This window comes from Piliocolobus tephrosceles, chromosome 21 (assembly GCF_002776525.5).
Source record: "Piliocolobus tephrosceles isolate RC106 chromosome 21, ASM277652v3, whole genome shotgun sequence".
NCBI classification, from domain to species: domain Eukaryota; kingdom Metazoa; phylum Chordata; class Mammalia; order Primates; family Cercopithecidae; genus Piliocolobus; species Piliocolobus tephrosceles.
Window position 1 is genome coordinate 30,128,206 of NC_045454.1, and position 17,603 is coordinate 30,145,808.

The 17,603-nt window shown below is 42.1% G+C and overlaps 1 protein-coding gene across 1 annotated transcript in view; it reads left to right on the forward strand.

Annotated features, from left to right (window-relative positions):
• Positions 1-298: 298 nt before the first annotated feature.
• Positions 299-17,603, forward strand: part of LOC111529530 (zinc finger protein 675-like) — a 41,094-nt gene continuing 23,789 nt past the window's right edge. The window contains 1 exon segment of the mRNA XM_023196432.2: positions 299-502. Coding sequence (XP_023052200.2) covers positions 500-502 — 3 coding nt within the window. The 5' untranslated portion in view covers positions 299-499.

Here is a 17,603-nt window from a genome sequence, read left to right on the forward strand (position 1 = left end):
GAAGCCAGGAAGGTCATAAAATCTGAAATTCTAAAATAATAATTATTATATTATTTTTATTTGTGAGTAGCCATATATCATTTACAAGTGTATATGACCTTATACACAAGGTTAAATACAAATACCCTCTGGGATGGGCCTGGCTCAGCTAAAAGAGGAAGCCCTGGCTGAAAAGGCTGCAGCGTAGGCTGTCACTCTGCATTCAGCCCAGTGTCTGATCACATCTTCTGTCACTCAGGGCCTGAAGGGTGAGGACCTTAAACGTTGTCCAATCAGGCACGCCGGGCTGAGAACCGTCCAATCAGGCACGCAGCTGGAGCACACAAGATGGCTTCCGGGATTTGGCGGCGCCTTTGTCTCTCGCTGCCGCCGGAGCTCCGGGTCTCACCTTCACTGCTCTGTGTCCTCTGCTCCTAGAGGTCCAGCGTCAGTGGGCCTGTGACCTGCAGAAACTGGGAGATCCACGGCTAAGACTCCAGGACCCCCTGGAAGCCTAGAAATGGTGAGAGTTCCGGGTGCGACACCCCCAGAGGGGGAAGGGGCTGGTTGGAACCGGTGGGAAGTGGCTATAGCGGGACTCAGGCCTCCGGGCAGTCAGCTCCACAATCTGCACCCAGAGTTCTTCCCCAGCTCGGCCTCAGTCCCCTGCAGCCATAAGATGGCGGCGCGCTGACAGCCAGGCCCCGGGGCGTCCCGTCTGTTCTCTGCGTAGTGACTGTGTCCTGGCCTGTAGCCCTCTCTGGCAGCTCTGTACCCGCAGCGCCGCATCTGTCTCAGATTGTGCAGGGATCACGGGACGGGCGTCACGGGAGAATCCTGACTCAGGGTGTGGGTTCATTAATGGAAACAGTTTTCGTCCGTGGGGTTCCCAGTTCCTATTTTCTCCTATTAAAATTTTATGGGAGGGCCGGGCGCGGTGGCTCACGTCAGTAATCCCAGCACTTTGAGAGACCGAGGCAGGTGGATCACCTGAGGTCAGGAGTTCAAGACCAGCTTGACCAACATGGTGAAACCCCGTTTCTACTAAAAATCCAAAATTAGCTGGGCGTGGTGGCACATGCCTGTAATCCCAGATACTCGGAAGGCTGAGGCAGTAAAATCGCTTGAACCCGGGAAGTGGCGTTTGCAGTGAGCCGAGATGGCGCTATTGCACTCCAGCCTGGGCAATAAGAATGAAACTCCGTCTCAAAAAATAAGTAAATAAATAAAATAAATAAATAAATAATGAGGGTCACCACAAAAATATTGTAGAATTTAATCAAAGGTTGAATCAAAAATTGTGGAGCACTCAGCTGTGGTTTGTAGCTTGTGACTTAGGAGAGCAACTTGAAGGAAAGACTTTTAAAGGTACATGATGAAGAAAACCAAATTAAATAATTGGTTAGGTACAGTTCATAGTTACTTGATGTGTACGATTAAGGTGGACATTTCCTGGTTATGTAATCAGAGGTTAATTGGCAGTTTATGATTGGTTAAGCCTAAATTTTGTTTCCGTCAGTCCAGTAATTTACAAAATAAAGCATTTGAGTTAGAGTTTTTAAAAAGTAGGAACCCAAAGACTAGAGTAACCTCAGTCTCATTACCTGCTACTTAGTTATTTTAACACTGCACAGTGATTTTCCCCTGCGTTTTTCCTCAGTTCTCTAAAGCTGGATGTCACATCCCATTCCTCCAGACTAACTATGACTTGTAGTAAAATACTAAATTTCCAGTTTCTTCTCACATTCTCAAATGCCAGCTTCCCCTTTCTAATTCACATTATCAACTATTTGCCTTTTATTTTACACTTTAGATACTGTATTTTAACTAACCATTCTTTGACATTGGCACTAAAAAAATCGTTTTCTGTTTGAAAATATTTTTTATGAGAAGAAAAAGAAGAACAATCCCCTGACACTGTATTGTAAAAAATCTTTTCGCCTCATTTTTTAAAATCTTCTCTAGGCACAGAGATAGTATCAGAATATTTTTGGGTCAAGATTTCCCTTTGGAAATGTTATGGGTGATGTGGCCTCAGCCACCTTCAGTTTTTTCTAGTCCTGGGCTTCAGTAGTTTCTGTGAATAAACCAATATACCTACCATGGCTATATCTGCTTGAGTGTCTAGTGAATATAATCTGCTGGGTTGTTTTCTTTCATAAAACAGCCTGAGGTATGGAGTGTAGCCTCTCATTGGAACAGGTGGATGCCTTTGGACTGATAGGGCTCTCCCCTGCGCTCTTCCTTTGAAAAACTAACCCTTGCCTGCATGGTGATGCATGCCTGTAATTCCAGCACTTTGGGAGTCTGAGGCAGTGGATCACCTGAGGTCAGGAGTTCACGACCAGCCTGACTAACATGGTGAAACCCCGTCTCTATTAAATACAAAAAATTAACTGTGCCTGGTGGTGCATGCCTGTAATCCGAGCTACTTGGGAGGCTGAGCCAGGAGAATCGCTTGTACCTGGGAGGTGGAGGTTGCAGTGAGCCGAGATCGCGCCATTGGACTCAAGCATGGGCACCAAGAGCGAAACTCCATCTCAAAAAAGAAAAAATAACCCTTGAGACATTAAGATTGCCTTTACTCAACCCAGCTTCCATTTCTTGGAGTCACATTGCTCATGACAGCCAGTCAGATACTGGTATTGAGGGAGAAACACAGAGATAATTTCTGTCCCCTGGATTGTCTAAGATTTGTGAAAGAAAAAATAGCATTTCAAAAGATAAAAAAAAGTGACCTCAGTGAAACGATGCAAAAACTTGCAAAGTAAAATGCACTTGGGGCAGTCACTGAGGCATAGTGCAGTGAGAGGGTGGTCACTGAGCACTTAAGTGAGCAGGATGGGGTGGGAGAATCAAATGATTGGTGACCTGACTTGACACATGAATTAGGCACATCTGTTTTCTTTTTTTTTTTTGAGATGGGGTTTTGCTCTTGTTGCCTAGGCTGGAGTTCAGTGGCACCATCTTGGGTCAGTGCAACCTCTGCCTCCCAGGTAGCTGGGATTACAGTCATGGACCACCATGCCCAGCTAATTTTGTGTTTTTAGTATAAACAGAGTTTTCCCATGTTGGCCAGGCTTGCCTCGAACTCCCCACCTCAGGTGATCCACCCATCTCGGCCTCCCAAGATGCTGGGATCACAGGCATGAGCCACAGTGCGGGGATGACACATCTGTTTTCTAATCAGCATTGCCACTCCCTACGTTTGTCACCTTGAAAAGATTTGTACACTTATTTTTACTTTTTTTTTTGAGATGGAGTCTCGCTTTGTCGCCCAGGCTGGAGTGCAGTGGTATGATCTCAGCTCACTGCAAGCTCTGCCGCCCGGGTTCATGCCATTCTCCTGCCTCAGACTCCCCAGTAGCTGGGACTACAGGTGCCTGCCACCACTCCCGGCTGATTTTTTTGTATTTTTAGTAGAGACGGGGTTTCACTGTGTTAGCCAGGATGGTCTCGATCTCCTGACGGATCTCCTGACCTTGTGATCCGCCTGCCTCTGCCTCCCAAAGTGCTGGGATTATAGGCGTGACCCACCACGTGCAGCCGGTGACTTTAGTTTTTTTTAAATGTAAATTGCATTTTATTAGTAGCATTTCAAAGGTAAGAAAATATGTGCAAAGAGCATATAAGAGTTGGGTTTCAAGAAAAAAAAATCTAATTTTATATTCTATTTGTTAAAAGTTTTTATTTACCTTTTTCTTTCCCATAGTGAGTTTAGAAAATTTGTTGGTTGTGTTTATGGCTGGGTGATTTCAAACAGAATTCCAAGGTTTACCTGTTAGAATCCTACTAAGGAAAAGAATAAGGGCCGGGTGTGGTGGCTTACACCTGTTATCCCAGCATTTTGAAAGGCGGATCATGAGGTCATGAGTTCGGGACCAGCCTGGCCAATATGGTGAAACCTCATCTCTACTAAAAATACAAAAATTAGCCAGGCTTGGTGGTGCACGCCTGTAGTCCCAGCTACATGGCTGAGGCAGGAGAATCACTTGAACCTGGGAGGTGGAGGTTGCAGGGAGCTGAGATCGCACCACTGCACTGCAGCCTGGGTGACAGAGTGAGACAATCCCTCTTCCTTTTTGGCTGTAAAAATTAAATATATTTCCACAAGAAAATGTAGTAGATAATTGGTGAGTTACATAGATTCATGAAAACATAGTTCCTCTTTTTGCACCATAAATTTGTGACAGTGAATATCAGTTCTGTATCCTATGATCTTGATTTCTGAATTTAATGCTAAGTGTTATGAGATGAAATTTGGTACCTCCTAGAAGTGTTCTCATATGACGAATTGTTTACTACATAACTTTCTTTTTTTCTGAGACGGAGTCTCGCTCTGTCACCCAGGCTGGAGTGCAGTGCCGTGATCTCAGCTCACTGCAACCTTCCGTCTCCCAGATTCAAGTGATTCTTCTGCCTCAGCCTCCCGAGTAGCTGGGATTACAGGTGCGCATCACCATGCCTGGCTAATTTTTGTATTTGTAGTAGAGATGGGGTTTCACCATGTTGGCCAGGCTAGTCTCGAACTCCTGACTTCAGGTGACCCGCTGGCCTTGGCCTCCCAAAGTGCTGGGATTACAAGTGTGAGCCACCGTGCCCGGCCTACTACATGACTTTTAAAATAAATAATAAAATAATACTTTTATTGTTTGAAAGGTATAGACACTTTTGGTTTTCTTATAGAGGTATGAAATGGAAGCACCTTGAAATTTTCTTTTTATATGCCAACACTGTTTCAGTAATTTTGCTGGATTTTTCAAACACTTAGTTTCAGACACCAAGTGAATAACTCAGATATGAAAATTAAAGCTTGAACCCATCTAAAGCTAATATTGAGCCTGCAAAAGGAGGTTATTAAAGGCCCAGTTAGTTCTTTCTGGGGAGCCTTTTCTGAAAATATCTCAGCCTGCTCACTTCAGCCATGGAAGAAGGCTTTATCCTGAGAGAAGCTTGAGAGCCCTGGGAAGCTGGGGATGCACAGGCAGGTGCAGTTAAGATTAAAATGAAAAAGGACTGGGAAGGTCTTACTGAAGATAAAGTTATTATTGTTTTGAGGCAGTTTCTAAATTTTATAAAATGAAACAAAGTTAGATTTATGTAAAAAAATTTAATTCCAAAGGAGTATTGCAACAGGAGGAAGTACCAAGTATTATTGCAAAGTTCAGGCAGACAAGCGCTTTTTTTCACGAGGGGAGAAAACAAGATTAGAAAGAAAATAGCAGAAGAATGGCGACTAGAGGGTGAAAAAATCAGGTTTTAGATCAGAAAATGTTTTACCCTGAAGTTAGCATGTGCTTAGGATGAACATATAACGGGGTTGTATGTTGGCTCAGACTGAGTGTAGCTCAGTTTAGGAACTGTGGGAAAAGAAAAACTTAAATTTGATTAAGAAGTATTTTATTTTGACCACTGAAGACAAATGTAGCTGATTTTTTAAGGAAGGAAATGTGCAGAGTCTATGTCTGGCTATATGACAGGTGAGAAAAGAGAGCACCACCTAAGTCATAATAAGAGGGTGTTTCTTTTTAAAAACTGTTTCTGGAGAACACAAAGGATGGAGAGTTTTATTAATCATAGTTCTTTATCAGGATTATCTACGTGCTTCATCTTTGCCCACCTTTTTTCCTGGTCCTATGTATTTCTTCCATTTGACTTTTTCTGAGTTGTATTTTTTATAATAAACTGGTAAAGATAACTACAGTGTTTTACTGAGTTGTGTGAATAGCTCTATTATATTACTGAACTTGAGGAAAGTTCTGGGAGTCCTCAGTTATTAAACAGTGGCTCAGAAGCATAGATCAGCCCATGAAGTTTGTGACTGGAATCTGCAGTGACAATGTTGTGGACTGTGCTCTGAATCAGGGTCTGTGCTGACTCTGGTATTGTCAGAATTCAAATGTTAGACAGTGAGTGTTGGAGAATTGATTGGTGCTCAGTAAACTCTACAGATTTGGTGCCGGAAAAAAGATATCACAGAGGCCTGGCCTGGAATGGAAATCTGGGTGCCTGGGAATGGGAGGCTCTGCTCTCCTCTACACTAACTGTCACACTGCTCATAGTCCTGTGATTTCAGGTCTCCTCCAAGGGTGAGCGAGGACTGAAAACTTAGAGGACAAGAGCTGTGATAACAAACCCCACTTTCCCACAGCTGCCACCACAAGATTTCCACCTACTCACAAACACAGCCCCTAGGCATTGACGTGCCCAAACCCCTCCCAGAACTAGGCACCACCCTCAGAAAATTCACAACAGCATTTTTGATCCCAGTGCTTCTTGCCAAAAACCCAAAAAATGACTACATCTCCTAGAATATCCCCATGCCCAGACTCTGAATCTGCAGCAGTAATCTGTTTTCTCCACCATCCTAGGGTTTTGACCAACTGTTCGTAATCTCATCTGCCTTCATGGGCACAAAAATAAGTCAGAGTGTAGCCTCACCTAAGCCACTATCTGCAGTACAAACCAGTCCTTCCACCTACATTGCACTCTCCTCCATCCATAGATTTTTTGCTTTTAACTTTTATTTTTGGTTCATGGGTACATCTGCAGATTTGTTATATAGGTAAAATTATGTCATGAAGGTTTGGTGTGCAGATTATTTTGTCACTGAGATGCTAAGCATGGCACCAAACAAGTATTTTTTTCTGATTCTCTTTGTCCTCCTACTCTCCACCCTCAACTGAGTCTCAGTTTTTGTTGTTCCTCTCTTTGTGTCCATGTGTTCTTATTATTTAGCTCTTATTTTTTTAAATTTATTTTTCTGAGACAGAGTTTTGTTCTTGTTGCCCAGGCTGGAGTGCAATGGCTCCATCTCAGCTAACTGCAACCTCCGTCTCCCAGGTTCAAGCGATTCTCCTGTCTCAGCCTCCCGAGTAGCTAGGATTACAGACACCCACCACCATACCTGGCTAATTTTTGTATTTTTTAGTAGAGATAGGGTTTCACCATGTTGGCCAGGCTGGTCTCAAACTCCTGACCTCGTGGTTCAGCTGCCTTGGCCTCCCAAAGTGCTGGGATTATAGGCATGAGCCACTGCTCCTAGCCAGCTCTTATTTATAAATAATAACATGCATTAGTTTTCTAAGGATAATGGTCTCTATCTCCATCTATGTTGCTGCAGAAGAAATGATCTTGGTATCTCTTTATGGCCACACAGTGTTCCATGATGTTTATGTGCCTTTTTTGTTTTTGTTTTTTTGTTTTTGAGACGGAGTCTGGCTTTGTCCCCAGGCTAGAGTGCAGTGGTGCAGATGTTGGCTCACTGCAACCTCCGCCTCCTAGGTTCAAGCGAGTCTCCTGACTCAGCCTCCCTAGTAGTTGGGATTACTGGCACCCACTACCACACCCAGCGAATTGTATTTTTAGTAAAGACAGGGTTTCACCATGTTGGCTAGGATGGTCTCGATTTCTTGACCTCGTGATCTGCCCGCCTCAAGTGCTGGGATTACAGGCGTGAGCCACCGCATCCAGCCATATTTTGTTTTTATTAATTTTTTTTTTTTTTTTTTTTTTTTTTGGGATGGAGTCTCACCGTTGTTGCCTAGGCTGGAGTGCAGTGACACAATCTTGGCTTACCACAACCTCCGCCTCCCTGGTTCAAGTGATTCTCCTGCCTCCTGAGTAGCTGGGGTTACAGGCACCTGCCACTACGCCTGGCTAAGTTAGTATTTTTAGTAGAGACAAGATTTCACCATGTTGGCCATACTGGTTTCAAACTCCTGATCTCAGATGATCTACCTTCCTCGGCATCCCAAAGTGCTGGGATTACACGTGTGAGCAAGTAGGTGGCCGTGCCTGGCCACCTACTTTTTAATGAGGTTGTTTGTTTTTTTCTTGTAAACTTATTTAAGTTCATTATGGATTCTGGATATTAGACCTTTGTCAAAAGCATAGTTTGCGAATATTTTCTCTTATTCTGTAGGTTGTCTTTACTCTGTTAATAGTTTTCTATGAAGAAACTCTTTAGTTCAGTTAGATCCCATTTGTCAATTTGTTGCAATTGCTTTTGGTATCTTCATTATAAAATTTTCTGGTTCCTATGTCTGGAATGATATTTCCTAGGTTATCTTCCAGAGTTTTTTATAATTAATTCTAAGTTTTACGCTTAAATCTTTAATTCATCTTGTTAATTTTTGTATATGTTGTAAGGAAGGGGTCCAGGGCTAGCCTTGTATATAGTGCTAACTAGTTATTACTGCACCATTTATTAAATAGAAAATTATTCCCATATTTCTCTTTGTCAGTTTTGTTGAAGATCATATGGTTGTAAGTGTGTGGCAATATTTTTAGTAGGATTATTTAAATATTTAAATTTAAATATAAAATTTTAAATAATATTTAAAATTAAATAGGAAATCATTCCCGTATTTCTCTTTGTCAGCTTTGTTGAAGATCAGACGGTTGTAAGTGCATGGCATTATTTTTTGGGTCTCTATTCTGTTGCATTTGTCTGAGTCTGTTTTTGTTCCAGTACCATGCTGCTTTGGTTACTGTAGCTTTGTAGTGTGGTTTAAAGTTGAGTAATATAGTGCCTCCAGCTTTGTTCGTTTTGCTTAGAAAAGTGCCTTGACTATTGCAGCTCTTTTTTTGGTTCCATATGTATGTACGTATGTATGTATGTATGTATTTATTTATTTAGTTCTGTTAAGAATATTTTTGATAGTTTCATGGAAATAACATCTGTAAATTTCTTTTGGCAGTATGACCATATTAATACCGACCTTTTCTATCAATGAGCACAAAATGATTTTCCATTTGTTTGCATCATCTCTGACTTTTTTTTTTCCCCCAAGACAGTTTTGCTCTTGTTGCCCAGGCTGGAGTGCAATGGCACGATCTTGGCTCACCGCAACCTCTGCCTCCGGGGTTCAAGGGATTCTGCTGCCTCAGACTCACGAGTAGCTGGGATTACAGGCATGCACCACCACCCTGGGCTAATTTTGTATTTTTAGACAGAGATGGGGTTTCTCCATGTTGGTCAGGCTGGTCTTGAACTCCCGACCTCAGGTGATCCGACCACCTCGACCTCCCAAAATGCTGGGATTACAGGCGTGAGCCACTGCGTCCGGCCATCTCTGACTTCTTTAAGAAGTGTTTTGTAATTCGGCCGGGCACGGTGGCTCAAGCCTGTAATCCCAGCACTTTGGGAGGCCGAGACGGGCAGATCACGAGGTCAGGAGATCGAGACCATCCTGGCTAATACGGTGAAACCTCGTCTCTACTAAAAAATACAAAAAAACTAGCTGGGCGAGGTGGCGGGCGCCTGTAGTCCCAGCTACTCGGGAGGCTGAGGCAGGAGAATGGCGTAAACCCAGGCGGCGAGCTTGCAGTGAGCTGAGATCCAGCCACTGCACTCCAGCCTGGGTGACAGAGCGAGACTCCGTCTCAAAAAAAAAAAAAAAAAAAAAAAAAGTGTTTTGTAATTCTTGTCCTAGAGATCTTTCATCTCCCTTGTTAGCTGTATTTCTAGATATTTTATTCTTTTTTGTGGCAACTGTAAATGGTTTTTTTTTTTTTTTTAAGACAGAGTCTCACTCTGTTGCCCAGGCTGGAGTGCAGTGGTATGATTCTGGCTCACTGCAACCTCTGCCTCCTGGGTTCAAGCAATTCTCCTGCCTCAGCCTCCTGAGTAGCTGGAATTACAGGCATGTACCACCACACCTGGCTAATTTTTGTATTTTTAGTAGAGACAAGGTTTCCCCATGTTGGCCAGGCTTGTCTTGTACTCCCGATCTCAGGTGATCCGCCCCTCTCCGCTCCCAAAGTGCTGGGATTGCAGGCGTGAGCCACCGTGCCCGGCTGAGATTGTATTATTAATTTGGCCTTTGGTTTGGATGTTGTTGATGTACAGAGATGCTACTAATTTCTGTATGTTTATTTTGTAATCTGAAACTTTGCTGAAGTTGTCAGCTTACAAAACTTTTCTGCTGAGACTATAGGTTTTTTTTAGATGTAAAGTCATGTCATCTGCAAATGGGGATAGTTTTGAGTTCCTCTCTTTCTTTTTGGGTACTTTTATTGTTCGTCTTGCCTGCTTGCTCAGCCAGGACTTCAAAATTCCATGTTGAATAGGAGTGGTGAGAGAAGGCACCCTTGTCTTGTGCCAGTTTTCAAGAAAAAAAATGTTTGCAACTTCTGTCTATTCAGTATATTGGCTGTGAATTTGTCATAGATAACTCTTTGGAAGTATGTGCCTTAAATGCCTAGTTTGTTGAGGGTTATAACATGAAGGATGTTAAATTTTACGGAAAGTTTTTTCTGCATCTATTGAGTTAATTTTGTGGTTTTTGTCTTTAGTTCTGTTTATGTAATGAATGACATTTATTGATTTGTATATGTTGAACCAACCTTGTGTCCCAGGGATAAATCCTACTTGATTATAGTGGATTAACTTTTTGATGTGCTGCTGGATTTGGTTTTTCAGTATTTTGTTGATGATTTTTTGTTAATATTTTAAAAATATTGGCCTGAAGTTTTTGGTTTGTTTGTTTTGTCTCTGCCAGGTTTTGGTATCAGAATGATGCTGTTCTTATATAATAACTTGGGGAGAAGTCGTTTCTCAATTATTTGGAATAGTTTTAGTAAAAATAATACCAGCTCTTATTTGCACATCTGGTAGAATTCAGCTGTAAGTCCATCTGGTCCTGGGCTTTTTTTGGTTGGTAGGCTACTTATTATTAATTTGATTTTGGAGCTTTTTATTGGTTTATTCAGGGGTTCAATTTCTTTTTTGTTCAGTCTAGGGAGGAGGTATTTGTCCAGGAATTTATTCATTTTGTCTAGATTTTTAGTTACTGTGCATAGAGGTGCTAATTGTAGACTTCCATCCTCGTTTGTATTTTTGTTGGGTCAGTGGTAATGCCCATTTGTCATTACACATTGTGTGCTTTTTTTTTTTTTTTTTGATCTTCTCTTTTATCTTCATTAATCTAGCTAGTGGTTTATCTTACTGAGTTTTTCCAAAACATTTACTTCTAATTTTTAAATCTTTTTTGTAGTTTTTTACATCATCTAAATACACTTCAGATATGATTTTAGTTATTTGTTGTTTTGTGCTGGCTTAGGGGTTGCTCTCACTTCTCTCATTCTTTTATTTAGGATGTCAGGTTATTAAATTGAGATATTTCCAGCTTTTTGATGTGAGCATTTAATGCTATAAAATTTCCTCTTAATACTGCCTTAGTTGTGTTGCAGTGATTCTAGTATGTTGTGTCTTTGTTCTCATTTATTTTAAAGCATTTGATTTTTGCCTTAATTGTATTATTTACCCAAAAGTCATTCATGTTCAGGTTAATTTGCCTGTAGTTGTCTTGTTTCAAGTGGTTTTCTTTGTATTGAATTATATTTTTATCAAGCTGTGGTCTGAGTATGTTGCTGATACCATTTTGAAATTTTTGAATTTGCTGAGGATTGTTTTATTTCTGATTTTGTGGTCAATTTTAGAGTATGTGCCCTGTGGTGGTGAAAACATTGTATATTATGTGGTTTTTAGATGGAGAGTTCTGTAGATGTTTACTACTATTTGGTCAAGTGTTGAGTTTAGGTCCTAATATCGCTGTTAATTTTTCTGCTTCAGTAATTTGTTTACTAGTGTCTGTGGCGTGTTGTAGTCTCCCACTATTTTTGTGTAAGAATCCAACTGTCTTCATAGGTCTCTAAGAAGTTGCTTTATTTAAGTGGACCCATGGATTTTTTATAGCATCTTTTTCTCTTCTGCTTTTTTCCCCATAAACATTCTTTCATGTGAATACAGTGTGTCGAGTGCTACTCCTTAGATACCTGAATCCAGTATCTACTAAAATTAAGATGTCCAAGAGTTCAACATATCCAGAGACCTGGCTGTTGTAAGAGAAAATATAAGTTAGAAATAAAAGGCTCTCTTTTCTTTTTTTTGTTTTTTGAGATGGAGTCTCGCTCTGTCACCCAGGCTGGAGTGCACTGGCATGATCTTGGCTCACTGCAACCTCTGCCTCCTGGGTTCAAGTGATTCTTGTGCCTTAGCCTCCCAGGTAGCTGGGATTACAGGCAAGTGCCACCATGCCCAGCTAATAATTTTTTTATTTTTAGTAGAGACGGGGTTTCCCCATATTGGCCAGGCTGGTCTTGAGCTTCTGACCTCAAGTGATTCACCCACCTTGGCCTCCCAAAGTTGTGGGATTACAGGTATGAGCCACTGCACCCAGCCAAAAGGCTCTATTTTTATACCTGAAAATAGGAAAGAATGTTTTGCTCATCTCTCTCCTTTTTTTTTTTTTTTTTTTTTTTTTTTTTGAGATGGAATCGTGTTTTGTCAACCAGGCTGGAGTGCAGTGGCATGATCTCAGTTCACTGCAACCTTGGCCTCCTGGGTTCAAGTGATTCTCCTGCCTCAGCCCCCCGAGTAGCTGGGATTACAGATGCCCGCCACCATGCCTGGCTGATTTTTGTGCTTTTAGTAGAGATGCCGTTTCCCCATGTTGGCCAGGCTGGTCTTGAACTCTGGACGTCAGGTGATCCGCCCACCTCAGCCTGCCAAAGTGCTGGGATTACAGGCGTGAGCCACCGTGGCCTGACCGTCTCTCTCTTCTTCAAGCATTTAGGTTATATGTAGATATTTTTCCCTGCTTTTTAAAAATATATGTATATCATATTAACAGCTAAATAAACCTTTTGGCATTCTTTGTGACTCAGGATTTTATTTTTGTTTTTATTTATTTATTTTTTTGAGATAGAGTTTTGCTCTTGTCGCCCAGGCTGGAGTGCAATGGCTTGATCTCGGCTCACTGCAACCTCCACCTCCTGGGTTCAAGCAATTCTTCTGCCTCAGCCTCCTGAGTAGGTGGAATTACAGGTGCCCGCCACATGCCCAGCTAATTTTTGTATTTTTAGTAGAGACAGGGTTTCACCATGTTGGCCAGGCTGGTTTCAAACTCCTGACCTCAGGTGATCCACCCACCTCAACCTCTCAAAGTACTGGGATTACAGATGTGAGCCACTGTGCCCGGCCAACAGTTTTCTTAATGTTCTATCATTGTCGAGTTTCTCTGGGGCTGGAGAAAATTTTTTCTTTGATTATTATTTTTTATTATACTTAAGTTCTGCGATACATGTGCAGAACGTGTGTGCAGGTTTGTTACACAGGTATGCATGTGCCATGGTGGTTTGCTACACTTATCAACCTGTCATCTAATTTTAAGCCCCGAATGCATTAGATATATGTCCTCATGCTCTCCCTCCCCTTGCCCCCCACCAGAAAAATTTTCTTTTAATGGTATTTCCCAAACACTGTCTAGAATTACCAGATATGATAGAAACATACAAGGTGCTAACCAAGATCTACTCTAGAGTAACTCTCAGGCTTCCAGTCAACTCCCAAATTTGCTGCAGAGTGCATGCTGTCACCTAAATATGCAGGCAGAATTGTCTCTCCTATTTTGTGTCTATAGTCCTCTACGGTGACTTCTAGGGGGGCTAGGCCAGATTTCTACAAACTTCACAGGGCAGCAGGTAACACCTGCTGATACTCTGTCCACCCAGAACCTAAATCTGCAGCTCCAAATTCTGAATCTAGGTCTTGAAATTTTGGAAATTAAAAAAACCTATATCTGAGAAATGCAGATCCTTTTAGTTGTCAAACTTGAAGAGACATTAAAATGAGAGCACAATTATGTCTTTCTCCCCACTTTCAACTATATGTATTCATCCCTTGAAACTGTTTGCTATTGCCACCAGTAGTTGTGAATTAAATTAATAATGCCACACTGGGCACTCTAAACCTTAGCGATGTACATCCAGTCAATAATTAATGTTATTCCTGTAAATAAGAATTTGACAAACAAGTTTGTACTAGCCCAAAGAGGGACCATCCTCTGTCCTCTTTTTACCTTTACAAATACCCTTGTAACTGGTGGTAAACAAAGTGTAGATTCCAGGCAACTTGAATCTTTCCTTTCATGTTATAAATCTCAAGCTTGGTACCCCCAAAACTGTCTATTTATGTTGCCTCAGCTTTTTTCTTTTAGGTAGAAATATCATTTAGAATGAGCTAGAGCAGCCTCTATGAGTGGACCTCTTCTTTGATTGTACTCCACTTTCTGTGACACACAAGAATGCAGAGCCAGGTTTATCTGATGTAGAATCTGCACGTAAGGTCTAACCTCTCTCTGGGATTCACAAGTCAAGGTTAGGCTTTGGATTGAGAATGTACAGAAAACATACAGGAGACATTTTCTCTGTCATGAGATGTCAGCATAGAAATGTAAAACCCCTTTCTGAGAGTGCAGTGTTTTGAACTTCTCAGATCTCGTCCAGTGACTTTCTGCAGTTATGTGAGGGGCTCCAGGTGTAAATAGAATCTGGTTGCAGAATCTGTAAGTGTAAACAAGCATCTTCAGAGTAAGAGATTGAGACTACAAGGTATCCAGTGCCATGACCAAACTATATGTACCCATAAAATGTGATACTGGAGTAGAGTATTCTAGTCCTTTTTTTTTTTTTTTAAACGCAAGAGCAAACTAATCAGGACATGCAATTCAAGTTCTGGAGCTCCACCAGAACAGTTCCATTCTTCATTTAGCCTGAGTCTCTCCTCCCTAGCTTATCATTGGGCCACCAGCTCAGGGGCACTGTGCCCTCTCACAATCACCTAGGCATCTTTGAGAAATTTGAAAATGTCCAGAACAGAATTGTGTAAGGCTGACATGAGTGGTTAATTCTGCTTCTGTCTCAATGCAAGAGAAATAAGTCATCCTGTGTTTGTTCCTCCCCCCATACGAGAGAGATCTTTGGTTGGTACTCAGATGAGAGTTTCTCTAGTTTCCTGATACTTAGGTGAAAAACAAGGAAGAGGTCTGGAGACTCAAACAGATAAACTAATTGCTTCCATTTCATATGACCATTAGAAAAATAGATAAAGCAGTGATGGTCCCTATCATCCAGGAACTTTTAGTCTAGAGTAGCAACTAGATAAATGGCTGAATTGGGCATGATATGGTTGCTACGATGTTCCTAGACAGGGGCAGTGAGGAAGACCCCAGGACCCTTCAGTCTTCATCTAATTCCTCCTTCTGCACTGCTAGAGTTTGTCTGACACAACCCCATAGTGGCACAGGGGCAGTCAGTTCTCCAGGGGTAATGACTGGTACCTTTGCATTGACAGCAGGGGACTGGCAGGGGCTTAGTACATCCCTTTGCCCAGTGCCCACTTTTCTTGCATTTGAAGCAAGAGTCTCTGCTGGCTTTATCTTTATGACCCTTCAGATTTTCCTTAGATGCTCTTTGGGCATCAGGATATCGCCAATGATGGCTGCCATAATTTTGGCTTGCCGTTTTTCTTCACTCTGTTTCTTTTTTCCTTCCTTCAGATCACAAGTGTTATACACCATAAACACAGTGTCAGGAATCTGGTTTTGATTAGTCTGTGGCCCCATCTGTAGCTTGTGGAGCTTGTGTCTAATGTCAGGGGCAGATTGGCTAATAAAATGCTTTGCCATTAATATTTTCCCTTCAGGAGAGGAAGGGACTAGATTAGTATATTTTTTTAAAGGCTTCCTCCAACCTGCTGTAAAACATGGCTAGATTTTTCTTCTTGCTTTGTGTAACCTTCTGTACTCTATCATAATTTTCTGCCTTAGTTGTTCCCTTTCTCATTCCTCCAAGGAGAGCCTCAAGAAATTTAACCTGGTTGTTTCCCACAGTAGTGTTACAGTTTCAATGAGGATCAGTAGTGGGAACTGTTTCTGGTCCTGAGTGATTGCCCTGAGGGTTTCAGGTGAATAATCCATCTGCTTCCTTGTGGGTGGCCTCAAAGATGTGTTCTTTTTCTGAAGGGATGCAACAGGTTGCTAGAATAAATTGAACATCCCTTCATGAGAGATCAAAATTTGGTCTCAAAGAGACCAAGATTCTCAGAATAGCTTTCTAGCTTCTCCTTACATTGTTGTGTATCAGTTATAGAGAAGGGGACTTTCACTAGGACTGGCCCCTCAGCTCCTGCTACCCTAAGAGGTAGCAGGGCTGGAGAGAGGGTTCAATACAGTGTTCCCCCTTGAGTATGAGGGGAACGTGTAGGATCACCAGTGTTTGCTCCTGAGTTTTAGCCTCAGAAGCATTTGGCAAGGGACTATGTAAGGATGGTCGCTGCTCACCCTGGGAACCAGGTGGCCCTGTGAAAGAAGGTTATCTATAATATCAACTTCTGCCGTAGAACTTTCCTTTACAGGGTAGGTTCTGGTAGTTTCACAGATTATTAGGTTTTGATATAGGGTCATGAAAGGCTGTACATAGATTTCTGACCATTTGCCCTGCTTCTTGCAAAATAGGCCTGATTGCAGGATAGTGTCATAATTAATGCTACCATTGACTGCCCACTATTCTGAACTGAGCAGCTCATAATAGGGCCAGACAGTATTGCAGAAAAATATACATTTTCTCTTGAGATTGTCAGGGTCAAATTGATTCTAATGGTGGAGGTTATAGCCAAGCAGGGAATCAGAATTGGAAATAGAGTTGCCCACAGTGGAATCAGGTGAAATAGATTGAGAGTTGCTCATAAAAAGAAAAAAGAAGAGGACCTTGCAAACTAGAGGGCTTATTAGTGACCCAAATTTTTCCTGGGGCATCTCCCTGGAAAAATTCTTGACCCAGACTGAGGTCTCTGGGAGCATCCTCTCTTTAGGCCTCAGACTTAGTCTGTCAGATGGCTCTGACCTGAGATAGGTGCCAGCACCACTATAGAATGGTTCCCTCCACCACTGATGACCTACTATGAGTTTTTTTTTTTTTAATTTTTTTTGAGACAGTCTCGCTCTGTTGCCCAGGCTGGAGTGCAGTGGCGTGATCCTGGCTCACTGCAACCTCTGCCTCCTGAGTTCAAGCGATTCTCCTGCCTCAGCCTCCTGAGTAGCTGGTATTACAGGTGCGTGCCACAATGCAAGGCTAATTTTTTTGTATTTTTAGTTGGTCAGGCAGGTGTCAAACTCCTGACCTCATGATCCGCCCGCTTTGGCATCCCAAAGTGCTGGGATTACAGGCATGAGCCACTGCACCCGGCCTACTATGAGCTTTTTTTAAGGTTTATCTATCCCATTTAAAGCAACTCTTTCTCTCTCTCAACTTAGGCAATAATACATTTTCTTTCATGATATCCCCCCTACATCACGCACCTCACAGACCACCTGCAACATGCTTGGACCCTCTGACTTATATAACCTTTTTGCATAGCTAGGTGGGTTTTCTGTCCATAGCTAGTTGAGTAGGGAAAGGGAAGAATTTAGCATAAGAAAAGAAGGTTTCAGTCACCTCAAACGTGTGAGTTCACCCTGGGCAAACTGCTACTGCCAACTGTATCACATGTAGGGATCAGGGACTATAACCACAAAGGATAGAAAGTCTTTCCCCTTTCTTGACAGGACAGCCAGCCTGTTTGCCCCTTGGCCTTCCGAGAACATCGGAGAGTGGCTTCTCTGGCTAGTTCCACTCAATGACCAACAGCTACTAGAAAATGGCTGCTGAAAGACTGAAAAAGGAGAAAAGGAAAAGATCTCAGAAAACAGACAAAAACAATAGGATTCAGAAAAAGGAAAAAAAAAAAAAGGTCTCAGGTCCCTCACCCAGACTGAGAGGTGGCAGTCAGGCACTTCCAC